The sequence below is a fragment of the Neofelis nebulosa genome, chromosome 7 (assembly GCF_028018385.1).
Source record: "Neofelis nebulosa isolate mNeoNeb1 chromosome 7, mNeoNeb1.pri, whole genome shotgun sequence".
Classification (NCBI taxonomy): Eukaryota; Metazoa; Chordata; class Mammalia; order Carnivora; family Felidae; genus Neofelis; species Neofelis nebulosa.
In genome coordinates, this window is record NC_080788.1 from 124,421,599 (window position 1) to 124,437,467 (window position 15,869).

Genomic DNA, 15,869 nt, shown 5'->3' on the forward strand with positions numbered 1-15,869 from the left:
ACTGAGCAGCCTGCAGGGGCTGGCAATACCCCTGTCCCTTTCACCTTCCCTTCCCTACACCATCGTCCCTACCCCCATCAAAGCAACAAAAGAGTGTGTATGACCTAAAACCAACAACCAGTAGCTGATTGTCTACTTCTCTGAAAAATAGCAGAAGACATTTTGAAAAAATAAGAAAAAACAAAAAAATGAACCTAATGACTTAAATAGCTTACAGAAAAACATGACGACAATTCTTAGCTCTGCATGTTTCAGAGCAAGAGAGAACCATATATATAAGGATGATTAGCCCCATGGGGCCCTGTGGAAATGTATACTGTCTTTAAACAGAAAATATATTTTTCTTCTTAGATGTTGTTTTGTAAAGATGAGAAAGCCAATGGTGGTAGGTCTCACATCTTAGGAGGAGAGATGGGATGGAGGAAGATAAAAAGGGATGAGGAAGGAGTGGACAGATTCTCTTATACACACACACACACACACACACACACACACACACACACACACACAATCAGAGGTCCCATGTGTATTCCTAGAAACCGTTATTTTTCTGTTTTAAACTCTGCCTCAACTATGAGAGAAGTGCTTCTCAAGGAGACTACTTGACTTCTAGCACACACTCAGTCTAGCTCCTCTGAGGTAGAGATATCTTAGGCAAAACAGAGTAGGAGAACCTTGTGCTTTTCAGAAGCAATAGTGACTTCTTTTTCCCCTGAAGAGTAGGATTCATCACAATGACTGGTTTGAATTTCTTTAACTTTCTTTCAAACCTAACTTGAAAAACCTCACTGAAATTCCCTGTGCTTATGTGTACAAAACTGTTCACATCCATGCTTCATTTAAAGGTTCTTCTTCCCTTCCCTCCCCAAATATACTCCTTTATGAATGTTTTTTCTCCTTATTATGAATTTATTTTTCCCTTTTCATTGGAAGAGGGAAGAAAGCATCTCTAAGTAGGGTTTGCATTCACATTTATTCCACAAGAATTAAATTCAAGCTGATCAATTTGTTCACCATTTCAATTGTGTCTCTTTTCTAGCATATGCTCAAATGATATTACAGTTTATTTCAAATTGGTCACACATATAAGCTCATAATATAAAGTCTAGTATGTATATATTTCTCTGATGTAATGTTTCCATCTCCTAAATGTCAAGGAGACTAGGCTTCCCTGAGGGTCTTGATCTCTGAAGACAGCAGATGTGGTAATAGCTGGTGTTGAAAAAGGTCCTACAACACTGCACATTTTTAAAAGTTGAGAGATTGGCTACTGATCAATCATATTTTGATCTCTTACAATTAAAACATATAATAATTTCATTATCATAGTATATTTAAAGATTTAAAAACCTTATTTCAGTCGCCCAGTAACTTTATGAGATAAATCATGCAAATGTTTTTATGCTTACTTTTACAGATGTGAAACAAAGAAATGTTTGACTTTTCAAAGCTAACATAAAAAGTTGGCATTGGAGTTGAGCCTAGAACCTGACTTTCTAAAATGCTGGATCAACATGGGTTATCTGTTATCCCCACAGCTCAATACTGTGGATCAATGACGTGGTGGTCTTGATGACTGCTTTCGTGATGGTTACCTTTTAAACACGCACAGAGGGAATCTTTTTTCCTTAGTGTCTGGTTTGAATTGAGCCATATGGCTGAAAAGTCAGTCAGTATTGACACCTCATTTGTGGCCCTTAGAATCCTCAGCAGAATGCCAGCAACGCTTCTTCAGTGGTGGAGGCTCATAGGGAGGCTCATGCAGTTTGGTTAATTGCATTCCAATTCTCCAGATGTTCTCTCTGGCAACAAAGACTTATTGACTGCCATTTACTCTGTGCATTGTTGAAGACACATTCACCTCTTCCGTGCTCTCAACCCAAATCTCATCAATCTAGAAAATAATTTCTCTTCATTTACTAAAATAAAATAGAAAAACCTAAATTAAACATAATGAACAGCACAGACATACACAGACATGCATATACCCCTCAGATACCTTGCCAAGGCGAAGGCAGAGGTAGAACTTCGGCTGCTACTGAAGAGAGATCTAAAGGATGTTGCTTTCCCAACCGAGTTCCCATGATTCACTTTTCATTAAAAAATACACCCTCACTATCAAGACCACCTTCTCAGAGCCTATGAGCAAGGCACTGGGGTACATATTTTTTTCCCCTTGAACTACTTATTCTTCAAGCAAAGAATCAAAATAACCCATCCCTTCTTGACTTAACCAGTTGTCTACCATCTTGAAAGCTCCAGTTCCTCACATTGGTTTAGAGACACCATTCAGTTCATGGAACCATTTGAGTGTAGCCAGCACCTCTCCCTAAACCAGGTCCTTGTCTAAGAATACAATCTTCAACAGCATAAGAATCCAAAGAAGAGAACCACTTCTTATTTATAGCTCTCAGGTTTGCTGCTTTAGGCCCACTCTTTCTCTTCCCTTCTCTCTTAAGCATGTGCATACACCTGTTTCTCCTGTCTCCTTAGTACATCAGGAAGGGACATCTCTCCAGCTTCGCCTGATGGTAGGTGCAACGGGTAGCAGAAGCCCCACCCCTTCCTCCCTACTTGCCCTCCTCCTTCCTAGTCCTCACCAGGGGCATGGCCTCCTCTGTTTGGTGATCGTACCGGTTGCTCCAGGGCTGTTTGCTCCCACTTTTCTGTTGCGGTTGACGACACATGACAAACCTAACCGCACGAAACCAAACCCAGATTTTTCTCAAGAGATGTTCTTCGGGGGAACAAATAAGCATCCTGCCTCCTTCCTCAGAATGAGTGGGTGTCATATATTTCTCCTCTCTGGATTGCACACAGTTTCATTCTGCCCTGTCCTTTGCCACTGGTTCCTTTTTCACTTGCTTTCTTAAAATCGTTTACTTTGGGAAATTCAAATGGTGGCATTATCCGTGAAGAGTCCTCCAAACTATTGGTTCAACTTTAGGCAGAGGAGCTCAGTTTCTAACTAATTTTCCCTGTAACTTTTTTTTTTCCTTTTCTTGTTTTATTTCTACTTTTTAGTATCTAGCTTTAAACTAATTGATATTGGAATTCCCACATGATATATCAAATTTATCTTCAACTGGGCAACTTTGTAACAATTAATCAGACATTTTTTAACCATTCTACCTAATCCCCTACCAATAAACATTGACTCTACTCAAAACCTTTTGTGCTGGGTGTCCACGACTCTAAAGACATACTAATAAAAGGATAGATACTCTGATCTCTGGCATAGGATACCCTGTCTGGTTACCAGCACTGGAAAATTAGCCACCCTTTCTTCCCTTTCCTTCCCATTAAACAATAAAAAAAAAGAATTTTCTCCCCTCAAGATGCAGAATCATAGAATGAAATAGGTAGGATGTCAAAGGTGCCTGAGACCTCCTCCCCATATACCTGTCTCGCCTTCTCCTTGAATGCTATAGGCACGTGATTTAGTCTGAGCATTCAGGCAGGAAGACGGAGATGGGCTTCATGAGTGGGTTGGTCTGGGAGCCTTTGAAACAATAGCAGAGAAACCAGTCAATTGTATTACCATCATACAGCTCCTTTTACCCTACACCCAACCCCACCTCTCTAAAATCTGGGATGGGTGTTTGTGCGGTTAGCTGTTTGCAAGTGGCCATTTTATGACAGGAAATGACCAGGTGGTATTAACCCTTTCCTTATATCTAGGGATAACGGCAGCTCTGCCTACGCAAATTTTTAGAGCATCTGGGGCCCAAGCAAAGAAGAGGGTGGCGGGAGTTTGTTTTTAGAAAAAGAGAAAGGGTTAAATACTACACTGAGAAACTTCATGAACAAATCTTTTAAAAAATTAATATGTCAGATTGGTAATATATCTTTGGAATACTAATACAAAAATTGTGTCAATGCTACTTTTAAAGACAAATTTTGAGAAAAATCATTATGGGGGTAATAGAATATAACCTGCATTTGGTGGGGAAATTTTTGCATCATTTTCCAAGTTGAGCAAAATTAATATTTCAAAGTTCAGGTTTGAAATACTTTATATAAATGAATAGGTTTTTGGAAAAAAAAGGAACAGCATATTCGGTGTCTATTGTGGATATATATGTATATCAGTATATATCTCTATACATATGTGTATATATATATGTGTGTGTGTGTATATATATATGTATCCAACTTTACTAAATAATATACTGTACATATACACCCACCCTTAAACTTGTACATACTATATATATATATAAAATGGCCACATTTCTTGCGTGTGTCTGTCCCCGGAAGGGTGGACTGATTGTTTTTGGATGTCTGCAGCTGTTACCTTGAAGGATGCGATTTCATCTTTCATTTATTTTTCCCCATCTAGACTGTATCAGGATAAACTGTAACTCCAGTAAGTTTTCCCTCAAGTTTCATTTTGTTCTTAAAAAAGAAAAAAAATTGGCTTTATTTTGTTTACTGTTTTATGAGCTGTTTTTTATTTGAATTATTTTATGTTCTGACTATGGAGTTGTGGGGGTGGGGGAGCTGGGGTTGACCAGATGAAGGGCTGGTGAGGGTAATGGGCTGAGTGTGGCTCAGGGCTTGGTTTCTGAACTGGGGCGGGTCCTCTCTTCTTTCCTTGCATTTGCTTTTTATGCAGAAAAGGAGGAAAGGGCGCCTGTATAAGCAAACAACTTGAAAATGAAATAAATGGTAATTTGTTGTTTTGGGGAAATAATCCTCAAGGGTGGACCAAAAAAAAAAAAAAAAAAAGAGCAACCAGAATGCACTTCTCCACTACCAAAAGCTTCAGAAAATAATGGCAAAGTTCATGACCCAGAAGGTGACTGCCAACTCTGACGTTTCTTTCCTGGCATTTATCACTGTAGGGATTTTTTTTCTCAGAGGGTAGGCAAAGCATTGTTCTTGGTGATAATGTAACATTTTAACCAAAGACTCGAGACACAGTCTGGCTCTTCTGAATGAAAAATTGCAGCCTATTATTTTTACTTTACCCCATTCAAATATTCTGGTTCTTGAAGAAGAGTGTTAATGAAGTGCAGGCTGAATATTACTTATGTGTTTCTTCTTCTGCCTCACAAAGGAACATTAACTGGAGTCATGAGGTAGGAGAATAGGAAGAGGAAGAGGAAGGATGGGCAGAAAGAATGTTTAGTTGATAAAATAAATGAAGGAAGAAATATATTTTGAGTCTTATAGTATATCAGTTAAGACAAATAACTAAGGTAATTAGCTATAATAAACAATCCCAACATTTTAATGGCTTGACAAAAGAAAGATTTATTTTCTTGTTCAGGCAGAATTCAATACCAGTGACAGCTCTCTTCAAAGACATAATTCAGGCATCTAGGATTCTTTTATGACCTGGGTCTACCACTTTGGAGTTCTTCACTTCCAGCCATATCCATAGGGTAAAGAAAAAGAGCTTGGATGGTTATGCATTGTGTTTTTATTGCCTTGCCTGTAAATGATGTATACAGTATATCACTTCTGCCCATATGTTGTCAGATATGACTCCATCCAAAATGCAAAAGGAAGTTGGGGAATATGGTTGTCCTGTGGACCCAGGAAGACAAAATTAGATTAGTTCAGCATCTAACACACATAATTCTCAGTATTATCTCTTAATTTTTTGCTTCTTTTCTTACTAGGGTCTTTCTGTAGGAAAAAAATAAAAAGGAAATAATTCAACTTTTATATTTACTTGTTTGTTCCATCACATTAGATATTTTATAGGTGCTACTAGTTTAACCCTCTTTCTTGGGAGATTATTTCATCAGGATGACAAAGTAATAAAGCCCAAATCCACTTTCTTTTTGTCTTTTTTTTTTTTTTTTGGGAGGGGGAGGGAAATGTTCCATGTAAATTAACAAAAGAAATATAAAAAAAATCGATATAAACAACCACTTCCTAAAGTAGAGTGCTTTATGCTTGTCTTGGCGTCACTTTCAGCTAATTTAAGCAGCGTCCTATTTTGCTGTGTTTAAACATTTCTAATTAGCCAGAAATTTCTCATGATATTTAGATCATTAAAGGCCTAATTGAAACATCCTTTTTTTCTAAAGACTGGTGTTTTCTCTTTCTTTTAAGCAGCTTTATTGAGATATAATTTCCATACCACAAAAATCATCCACTGTAAGCTTACAATTCAGTGATTTTTATTAAATTTATAGAGTTGTCTAGATACCAGCACAATCAAATTTTAGACCATTTCCATCACTTCCCCAAATTTCCCTCCTGTCCATTTGCAGTTACTCCCTGGTCTTACCTTTAGCCCCAGACAACTACCAGTTTGCTTTTATCTCTATAAATTTGCCTTTTCTGGGCTTTTCATATAAATGGAATCATATAATATGCAGTCATTTGTGTCTGGCTTCTTAAAAAAACATATATATGCATATATATAACAAAAAACAAAAAACATATATATGTACATACATACATATAACAAAAAACCATATATGCATACATATACACATATATATGTGTGTGTGTGTAATATGAAAAGTTTTTTTCATTCGCTTAATATTTAGAAGGAAATAAGATGGAGCTGAGCATGAAGGTGGAAAAATCTCATTCAAGGTTGAATCTGGCGTCTTCTGGCATAGATGCCTATTTGCAGAACAGAGAACTGAGGTAGTTATTTGATCAGAATATCAGGATTTGCTTTTTGTGTTCTATCCAGACTTTATCTTGTAACTAATTCCACATATTCCATCTGATCAGCCATGAAAAGTCATCATAAGACAAGTTCCAGAATTCTTTCTTCTAGGAAGACAATACCTCTTCTCCAGGTCATATATGCTAGCAGGTTTTCTAAACCTGATAAAAGATTTTCTATTCAGAGCCACCAAAACCATCACTGAGAGGAAATATGTCAGCAAAGATGTGTTCCCTACTTTGATCACAGTATAGAAAGAGTATAACTAGTTTTAGTTCAATATTTAGATAAAGAGCCAAGATTGGATTTTGGAAATCAACTTTGAATTCTTAAGATAAAGCTTTAACATACCAAGGAAGTTAATTTTGGCTTGAACATGAGAGAATATATAGTGCCCACTAACTGAACAGTGGTTGAATAGAAACAAAGGAAAATAAAGCGTGAGTCCTTTAATCTAAGCTCTTTAGTGCTGAGGCATGTAGATGTGTACTGAGAGTAGTATAGAGTCACAAAGTAAGAGTGTTACATTTTCTTAAAGTTAATTTTAATTGTTGATTTGGAGTAAAACCTTGAATTGAAACTAAAGTGATACATTATGCAGAAGAATGCAAATAAATGTGAATCCTATTTAGTTCATGAATTTTATGTTATAAGAAAAACTAAGAGTCAAAGACATGTCATTTTTATTATGTATCTTCTCTTTTCCATCCCTGGCATTATTGGCACTTGGGTGGAAAAGTACGAGAAGGCTATGCAACTGAAACCGGTACAGGTAATCAGAACCCCTAAACTCCTCTCCCTGTGGACTAGATGTCAGAATTCATAGTTCACTCTATTATAGGATCTCAAGTTGTTTCCGTGATAGGCGTGCAGATCTTTCTTCTTAAGCAGTTTTTGGGATAAGGTTGATTTGTATCCTGAGTTTGAGAGAGAGGAATTTTCCTCTTTTCTCTCAGTCTTGTCTGCAGGTGTCATTTCAGTAGAAGTCAGAGGGTGTTATTGCTTACATTTCAAAGCAGAGTTTCCCCTTACCCCTTGAAGGGACATGCTGAATCAAACTTTGACCATGTTTGAACGTGAGGTCGTGAACTTTTGCAGTAATTCTTTTTTTAGAATGCCTGTCCCCTGGAAAGTCAGGTAAGATACAGAATGACATCATCTATGGGATTTTGTTTTTCTTCATCTGCTGCCAAACATTTGGGGAAATGGCTGTTTCCAGGGGTTGGTGTAACACCCTTTTTAATGGAGAAAAGAGCATGGAAAAGAAGGATGATCTAGTATAAGGAGAAACATTGGGCCAGGATAGAGGACAGTGATCTTGAGAGAAAAGCCTCTTCTTTTGGACTTTGTTGGCTGGTCCTTCTGTCAGTGACTTTGGCCCACCTCCATGCTGAGGGTTTCCAAGAAGAAGAAACATTGTTTTTAAAACAGCTTCTCTACCTTCCTTCCTCTCTTTGTCTTTTCCAATTCCTTGTCTTTCCACCTGGTATCTGTGGATATACTTATCATTACTCATTCTAAATCTTGCTACCCCTGCTTTCCAAATCCTCCAAGAATACCACATCATAAATTCTTCTCTGGCTTCTATCACCAAACATATATTAGTGTACGAATCAAGGTCTTTGGCTGAAATTGGGACATTGTTGGATTTGGTTCAGTTGGCTGGATTATTCAAAAACATATAAGGAAATTCCAGCTTAGAACATACTTTAAAATTGCAAAAGATCAACAGAGTTGGCAGGCATCATGGTGATTGAACTGTTGGGTGGCCTGAAGCACTGCTAAAGAAAACAGGGATGCTTTCTGGGGAATTTCTGGAGGAAATCACTTGTTCCTGTGGTTTCAGTTCTTTGAGGCTGGCAGCACCCTAAGAACCATGCAGTTTCGAAACAGGTATGGACTTCTTATTGGTCTCATGGATGTTTGCTCAAATCAAAGTATGGAAAAAGGTTTGTTGTTCTTTACCTTGTCTGATTCTGACTCTGCCGTACTATTTCCTAGCCCCTAATTTATTCTCTCCCTTTCAAGCCGTGCATAGCATAGCTTGAATAAACATAGTGGACTTATCTTAATTATGTATGAATTTAGCATGAGTGTATTTCATGAACACATATAAATGAATATCAATTTCATTCTTTTGGTTTTTTTTGTCTCTCTGTTCTCTGAAAGGCTAATTCCTCTGTGTATGGTCATTTTCTCAATCTTTCTAAAAAGATTCACCTGGAAATCATGAGTTTGTGTACATTCCTAGCTATTTAGGCAGACGTAGAACCCCCTCCTCCAACTACTTTGAACTTGAAGTCTCAATTTATCTCTAACAAGGTTCGTTTTTTCTTCTCAGACGTAAAGGAGAAAAAAAGTAGAGTGCCATGCAAAAAAGTATATTGACCTTAAAACACTCGAGTGTCGCACTGTAATCATGTCAGAGAACAGCTTTGGTAATCCTGCCCACTTCCATAGACTCTGTTATCTTTGGAACATCATAGAAATGCACAATTATATAAGAGCTGTATGAAGATAACATCACAAGGATATGATACCTCCAAGTCATACCTCTGAAGGCCACTAGTATTTACTAAATATTCCTTCTCTTGCACCTGCTTGCCTAGCGCCTGGTTTTTGCCTTTTGCGTTAGCTTCTGTGCCTTAGTCTGTTTTTAAGCAGACTCAATTTCCAGTGTTTTGGCCAAGTCAACAGCGTGTGGGTGTTTCTTGCTTAATTTAGGCATAGCTTAGTGAACTGCAGTTTTTTAAGCTAGACTTTCATTTTTTTTCACTTCCTTTTTCTCTTTCTTCCCTCTGTATGTTATCAGTCTATGTGGCTTTATCTTTAGGTCTGGTATATCTAGAAATTCCAGAGCTGACTTGTTTAGCTCATCTCTTTAATTCAGAAATTCATACCTCAGGTCACCCAGGAAGGCTCACTTCTTCACTATTAAAAGTTTTCTGAGAAGGAAATTCTAGAACCCTCTTTGGTATTTGTTCCAATATTTGGATCACCTACCTTCTAGTCATTTGCCTGGCCATATCACTTCTCTTAGAGTTTTAGCGGAGATGGAAAATCACAGAGCAAGATCTTCTATATGAAAATGTATTGTGTATCAAACTCTCAACATCACACCTGAGATTCTATTTCCATACTAAATGATTATGCTTACTTTTCTACTCTTCTCAAAATCTGATTTAAAAAAGTATATATAATTTTGTTTCTCTTTGGAATGTTTTATATTTTTTATAATGTAAAAAATTGTACTGGAACAAATGTAAAGTAGAAATTCTCACTGTCATCCCTATTCCTAGAGTTCAAATTCTCTTTCTCAGAGGCAACCGGAATTACCAGTCTTTTGTATATTCTCTCAAAGATAATGTATGAGTATACAACATGGAGTTGTAACCATATTGTACCCCTCCTCTTTTCCCTCCTTGTCCTTCTTGACACGGTATTAACACATTCTTCTGAATCTTGTCCTTTTTCACTTAAAATGTTTTAGGGACTGTTTCATCTAAGAATATTAAGGTTTCCTTTGTCATTTTTTTTTAACATTTTTCATTTTTGAGAGACAGAAACAGAACATGAGCAGGGGAGGGGCAGAGAGAGAAGGAGACACAGAATCTGAAGCAGGCTGCAGGCTGTGAGTGGTCAGCACAGACCCCTATGTGGGGCTTGAACCCACCAACTATGAGATCATGACCTGAGCTGAAGTTGGATGCTTAACTAACTTAGCCACCCAGGTGGCCCTCCTTTATTCTTTTTAATAGTAACATAATACTGCATTTTATGGAGATACTATAGTTGATTAAATCAGCACCCTGCTGATAAGCATTTATTTTTATTACTAATGTTTTTTAGCTTTTCACTACTACAAAAAGTAAGAAAATGCGTGTTTTTGTTTGTTAGTCTTTGTGTGTATGTACATGATTATCTATTGGATAAATCCCTAAAAGTGGAACTAACTAGGTCAACAGATAAGTGCATTACAAAAGGTGATAGATATTGCCCAGTTGTCCTCCAAAGAAGTTGTACAGATTTACATTTCCACCAGCTGTATCAGCTATAAATGAATGTTTGTTTCCCCTTACCCTTGCCAAACACTGTATAATCACGCTTTTTATTCATTTTCTCAAAACAGCTCTTTAAAATGTTGCTGTCACATATTCCATTGAGAGCCACTGTCACCCATACATCTTTTCCATCCATCCTCTCCTTCAAGTGTATGTAGGGACCCTTGTTATTAGAAACTTTGGTGAGGTCTACGGCCATACCACCCTGAACGCGCCCGATCTCGTCTGATCTCGGAAGCTAAGCAGGGTCGGGCCTGGTTAGTACTTGGATGGGAGAAACTTTGGTGAGGACTTAGCCCAGAAATCTTTCAACGCAAATATACTGCAGCAGTATTTCACATCTTGTTTTTGTTTTCTAGGAAGCAGGGGTGTTGTAGAAAGATGGCAATGTGTTATGGTAATTCTGTGTGATTTCCCTCTTATACTCCTGTTTATCTACATTAGAATCCCAGCAATGAGGTGCTTTAGTGCAATTACCAAGAGCAAGGAGGAATCTGGAACCAAATAGCCTGGGTTTAACCTTTGTCTCTAACACTAATGATCTATGGGTCTTTGGACAATTTACTTCAGTTCTCAGTTTTCTTAGTTGTAAAATGGGCATGATTATAGGATCTGCTTCTCTGAATGAGAACAGAACCTAGAACATAATATGTGCTATATGTGTGGTGGTGGTGATGATGATTAATACTGTCATAGTATTATGGCTGAAAAGATGATCTTTTGATAACTATCCTTGTCCAGGAATGGATAGCTACATATTCCTAAAACCGTACTTGGTAGCTTAATAGATGCCCGTAAATTAAGCATCCTACTGTCTCCAGTCAGTTACTCAGGACAATAGTAAACACTTCAAGGCCATCAGAGTTGCATTGGATTTTGCACCAGTAACATTACTAATAAGACTATTGATGAGACCATTGTGAGGTCATACTGGGATTTTTTTTTCCATTCATTGCATTTTGATAAATAAAAACTTGATCTTAACCCAAAACTAATGAAAATACTTTGACTTCATGAGTTCTTCTGTGTTTGTTTCTGGGAGTTTGACATCATTTAAAAAAAAGCACTTAATAGTGTTCTAAAATGAAAATATTATCTGTAAAATGTACAGGTCTGATTAGATGATATCATCACATTTGTGACTTTAATAACATCTAATATCAAGTTCATATACTCTAAATGGGAACCAAAATAAAATCTAATCAGAGAAGTAAGAGCTTTTGCAGCAAGGGTATAGATTTCTGGCTAAAATATTACTGTCTGTTCAACTTCCATGGCACATTCCTGTTATGGCTTTAAAAGTCAAATTCATGCAGACCATAATTAGAAAGGAGAGCTAGTTCACCAAGAGGAGAAAAGAGTCACCCTCTTTTTAGGAGATCTGGTATTTTAGTTTCAACCAGTTTGTTGAAGCCTAGTGTGATGAATCAATATGTTAAAGATTCACACCTGTACCTTTGGGTAACTAAAATCACACATATATGCCATACAAAGGCTGGTGGCTCAGTCGTTATCAGATCTGTATGTGATTCATATGTGATGCCCATTAATGGAAAAGTAATGACCATTTAGCAGTTAGAACTGCAGTACAATCCATCCCCAACTTCTAGGAATGTCCTTTGAGAGCCGATTAAAAGAGATACTAACAGAAGAAACTTCTCCTTCAGTGGCTTTAGCTAAGGCCACTTTTTCTCTGATTTAAAAATGGTCCCTGGGCTCTAGGATACAAATATATCACCTTTTGGTTTGCTTCTATTATGTAGTGAGCTCCTGGTTTAGAAAAGTCCACTAAGGACGGGGCTTTAACAGTTTTTGTTCACCTGGATTTTAGATGGGGTAAACAGATTGGGATCAAGTACCCAGTTAAAGAGTAGATAGGAAGCGAGAGTGACACAGTAAATTATAAATAAGTGGCTTCAAAAAGAGAGTGTGTTTTGTCTCATCAAAGGAAGAAGTAGAGGAAACAGCAGAAAAGGAGAAAACAGATTTAAGTTAACTGTTAACTCAAGTTAACTCAAGTTAACTCAAGAGTTAACTCAAGACCTCACAAAGTATAAGCAAAGTTAATAGAGTTATTGGATTCTAGGAAAGATTGCTAAATGAAGGAGTAAAGTTTCTCTAAGCATCTTAAAAATAGGCAAACACCTTGCAAACCTAGGAATGATCTTATGTGAACTACCCAGACAAGAGAGGCTATATAGACACCTAGAAGTGTTTACAAATCACAGTTCAGGCCATTGTACTTAATTGTGTTAAATTGGTGTCTGTAATTTGGACATATGTGCATACATATAGTGGTATCTTATGTCAGCACAGTCTGAAATTTTATGCTGATATTTGCCACTGTTTGATTTTCATGACCTAAAGCTACTTGGATATAGAATATGCTCAATAAATACTTAGGTCAATGAGGTGATGAAATGTGCCCATCCCTCTACCTTAATTTATTATTTATATAAATACTCTTTGTAAAGGTACAAGCTAAAAAACTATGACTTTTTGTCTCATCATTGTAAAAGGAAGAAAATTAACCAAAGAATGAATTTGGTCTCTTACCCTTGAAACCTAAAAGAATACATATTACTTTCTCTGTAAAATCAGAGATTTCAGAGAAAATGAAGATTTTGGTGAAGTCTTATTTGGCCAAGTTTTGGTTGAGATCAAGAAAATTTCATAAAGCAAGATAAATGTGTGTTAGTATTGTATGTTGTCACTCTTCCTTGTTATTCCAAGAACATTCATTGAGAGTTAACTGGATTTTAGATGTTGATGCCAGTTTTAGGGGTTTATACTATGGATTTCCAAGGAAAATGCAAAAGGAATGCTTATATATATATTGGGCACCCTCCCCCTTGTTTTCATTTTCTTTTTCTCTAGAGAAATTGGAACTCAGGTGTATGTACAGATGGCTCCTGACTTACAATAGTTTGGCTTATGATTTTTTTTTACTTTATGATGGTGTGAAAACGATACACATTCAATAGAAACCATATTCTGCATTTTGATGTTTTCCTGGGATAGTGATAAGCAGTATGGTACTCTCTTGTGATGCTGGGCAATGGCAGTGAGCCATAGCTCCCACTAAGCCATGCGGTCATGAGGGTAGATAAGCCATACACTTACAACCATTCTGTTTTTCACTTTCAGCACAGCATTCAATAAATTTCATGAGATATCCAACACCTTAGTGTAAAGTAGGCTTTGTGTTAGATGATTTTGCCCAACTGTAAGCAAATACTCTGAGCATATTTAAGGTAGGCTAGGCTAACCTGTGATGTTTGGTAAGTTAGGTGTATTAACTGCACTTTGTATTTATAATATTTTCAACTTAATGATGGATTTATTGGGATGTTAACCCCATTGTAAGTTAAAGAGGATCTACATCTCTACAATCCTGGGGCATCTGGGTGGCTCAGTTGGTTAAGCGTCCGACTTTTGGTTTTGGGTCAGGTCATGATCTCAACAATTTCGTGAGTTTGAGCCCCACATGGGGCTCTACACTGACTGTGTGGAGCTTGCTTTCGATTCTCTCTTTCTCCCTCTCTCTCTCTCTACCCCTCCCCTACTCATGCCGTCTCTGTCTCTCTCAAAATAAATAAATAAACTTAAAGAATTTAAAAAAATCCAGATGAATTTCTCACAGATTTTGTTCAGGGATGGTTCAGTTCAACATTTCAGTTCAACATAATAGTTTCTTTTCTTCACAATTCATTTGACCCTTGAACAGTGTGAGGGGTAGGGGTTCCAACCTCCTTGCAGTTGAAGACCAACATATAACCTTTGACTCCCCCAAAACGTTACTATTAATAGCCTACAGTTGATCGGGAAGCCTTATTAATGACATAAAGAGGAGATTAACACATTTTCTATGTTATATGTATTATATACTGTATTCTTACAATAAAGTAAGCTAGAGAAAAGAAAATTACTAAGAAAATCATAAGTAAGAGGAAATATATTAACAGTAGTGTCCGAGAAAAAATCTGCAAATAAGTGGACCTGCACAGTTCAAACCCATTTGTTCAAGGGTCAACTGTATATGTGTATTCCTTGTGTTGAGGTCCTGGACACTGGTATCTGACCACTTGCTGGGAGCCAAGTGAGGTGAGTTCCTGCACTCCTTTCAACACCAAATATTTCAGACACTAATTTTGAGTAAGAATGGTGTTTGTTTTCCTTTCTACTTTTGTACAATTTCTTTTTGTACTCTAATCCATTTTATTTATCTAATACACAATAAGATTTACAAGGTGACAAGTTTAATAAGTATTAGTGTTAGGCACAGTTTATATTTTGAAAGTTAGGAAGGGCCACTTTATCAGTGATCTGTAAGATGTGCTAACATTATCAACCAAACTCTGCATTCCTGTTTGGTGAGAAGATAAACAAATCAATGGGTATACATCCCTTTCATTGTTCCTAAAAATGCATATGTATGTGTGCATGTGTGTGCAGGTCTGTGTGTATTCTAGCAGGTGTCAGTTACATGTTACAGAGGAGAAGGTTTAATTTGAATTGTTTCCAGAACAATTAGCCACAAAGTGTAAGTCTACCTATTGATTCAGAGCATCTCAACAAACACAGTTTTTCTCAACTTTAGCACCAATTTTGGGAAGAAAACTTAGAGACCAGGAGTTGTTGCTTTTAAAAGAAATGGAGTAATTTGCTGGCTGTTCTGTTGACCAAGTGACTAAAATCACAGAGCTTTCTAACATAAAGATTATTGGAAGATAGGGAAATAAACCGTAAAGGGATATATAAATTTTCCTTCCAAAGATAAAGTTCAGAGTAAATCTGATTATATAATATCTGAACACTAAAAGATTACACCGTTATCACCAAAGCCTTGTGCTGGCACTTTGTCAGAAGCAGTGTTCAAGGTGGCCCCTGGAAGGGCCCTCATTAGGGGGTAGAAAGCAAGAGAAAATATCAAGGGGTAAAGGCAGGAGGTATGGAGTTTACTTATAATGATCTAAGTGTTCATCTTCCTGAATAGCTGATGTTACATTGCAGTAAAAAGAGGTTAAAAGGCATATGTGTTTGAGAAGAGAGAGAAAATGTATCAGAGATCATGTCTCCTGAAACAAAGTCCTGAATACTTATGAGCTCAGGATCTTCCCAAGAGACCTGCTGGAGCACATTTTTTAATCTCAACATATTATAAGTGG

The 15,869-nt window shown here is 37.1% G+C and overlaps 1 protein-coding gene across 32 annotated transcripts in view; it reads left to right on the forward strand.

Annotated features, from left to right (window-relative positions):
• Nucleotides 1–15,869, forward strand: part of NRXN3 (neurexin 3) — a 1,582,316-nt gene that overhangs the window by 603,922 nt on the left and 962,525 nt on the right. For 22 of the 32 annotated variants that reach the window (XR_009264656.1, XR_009264657.1, XM_058739879.1 and 19 more), the window contains one exon: nt 4,343–4,369. The exons of the other annotated variants lie outside the window; for them this stretch is intronic. Coding sequence is in view for 20 of the 22 variants with exons in the window: in XM_058739879.1 (XP_058595862.1) it covers nt 4,343–4,369 (27 nt within the window). In the remaining 2 variants the exon portion in view is untranslated. The remainder of the gene's footprint in view (nt 1–4,342; nt 4,370–15,869) is intronic. 32 annotated transcript variants of the gene reach the window in all.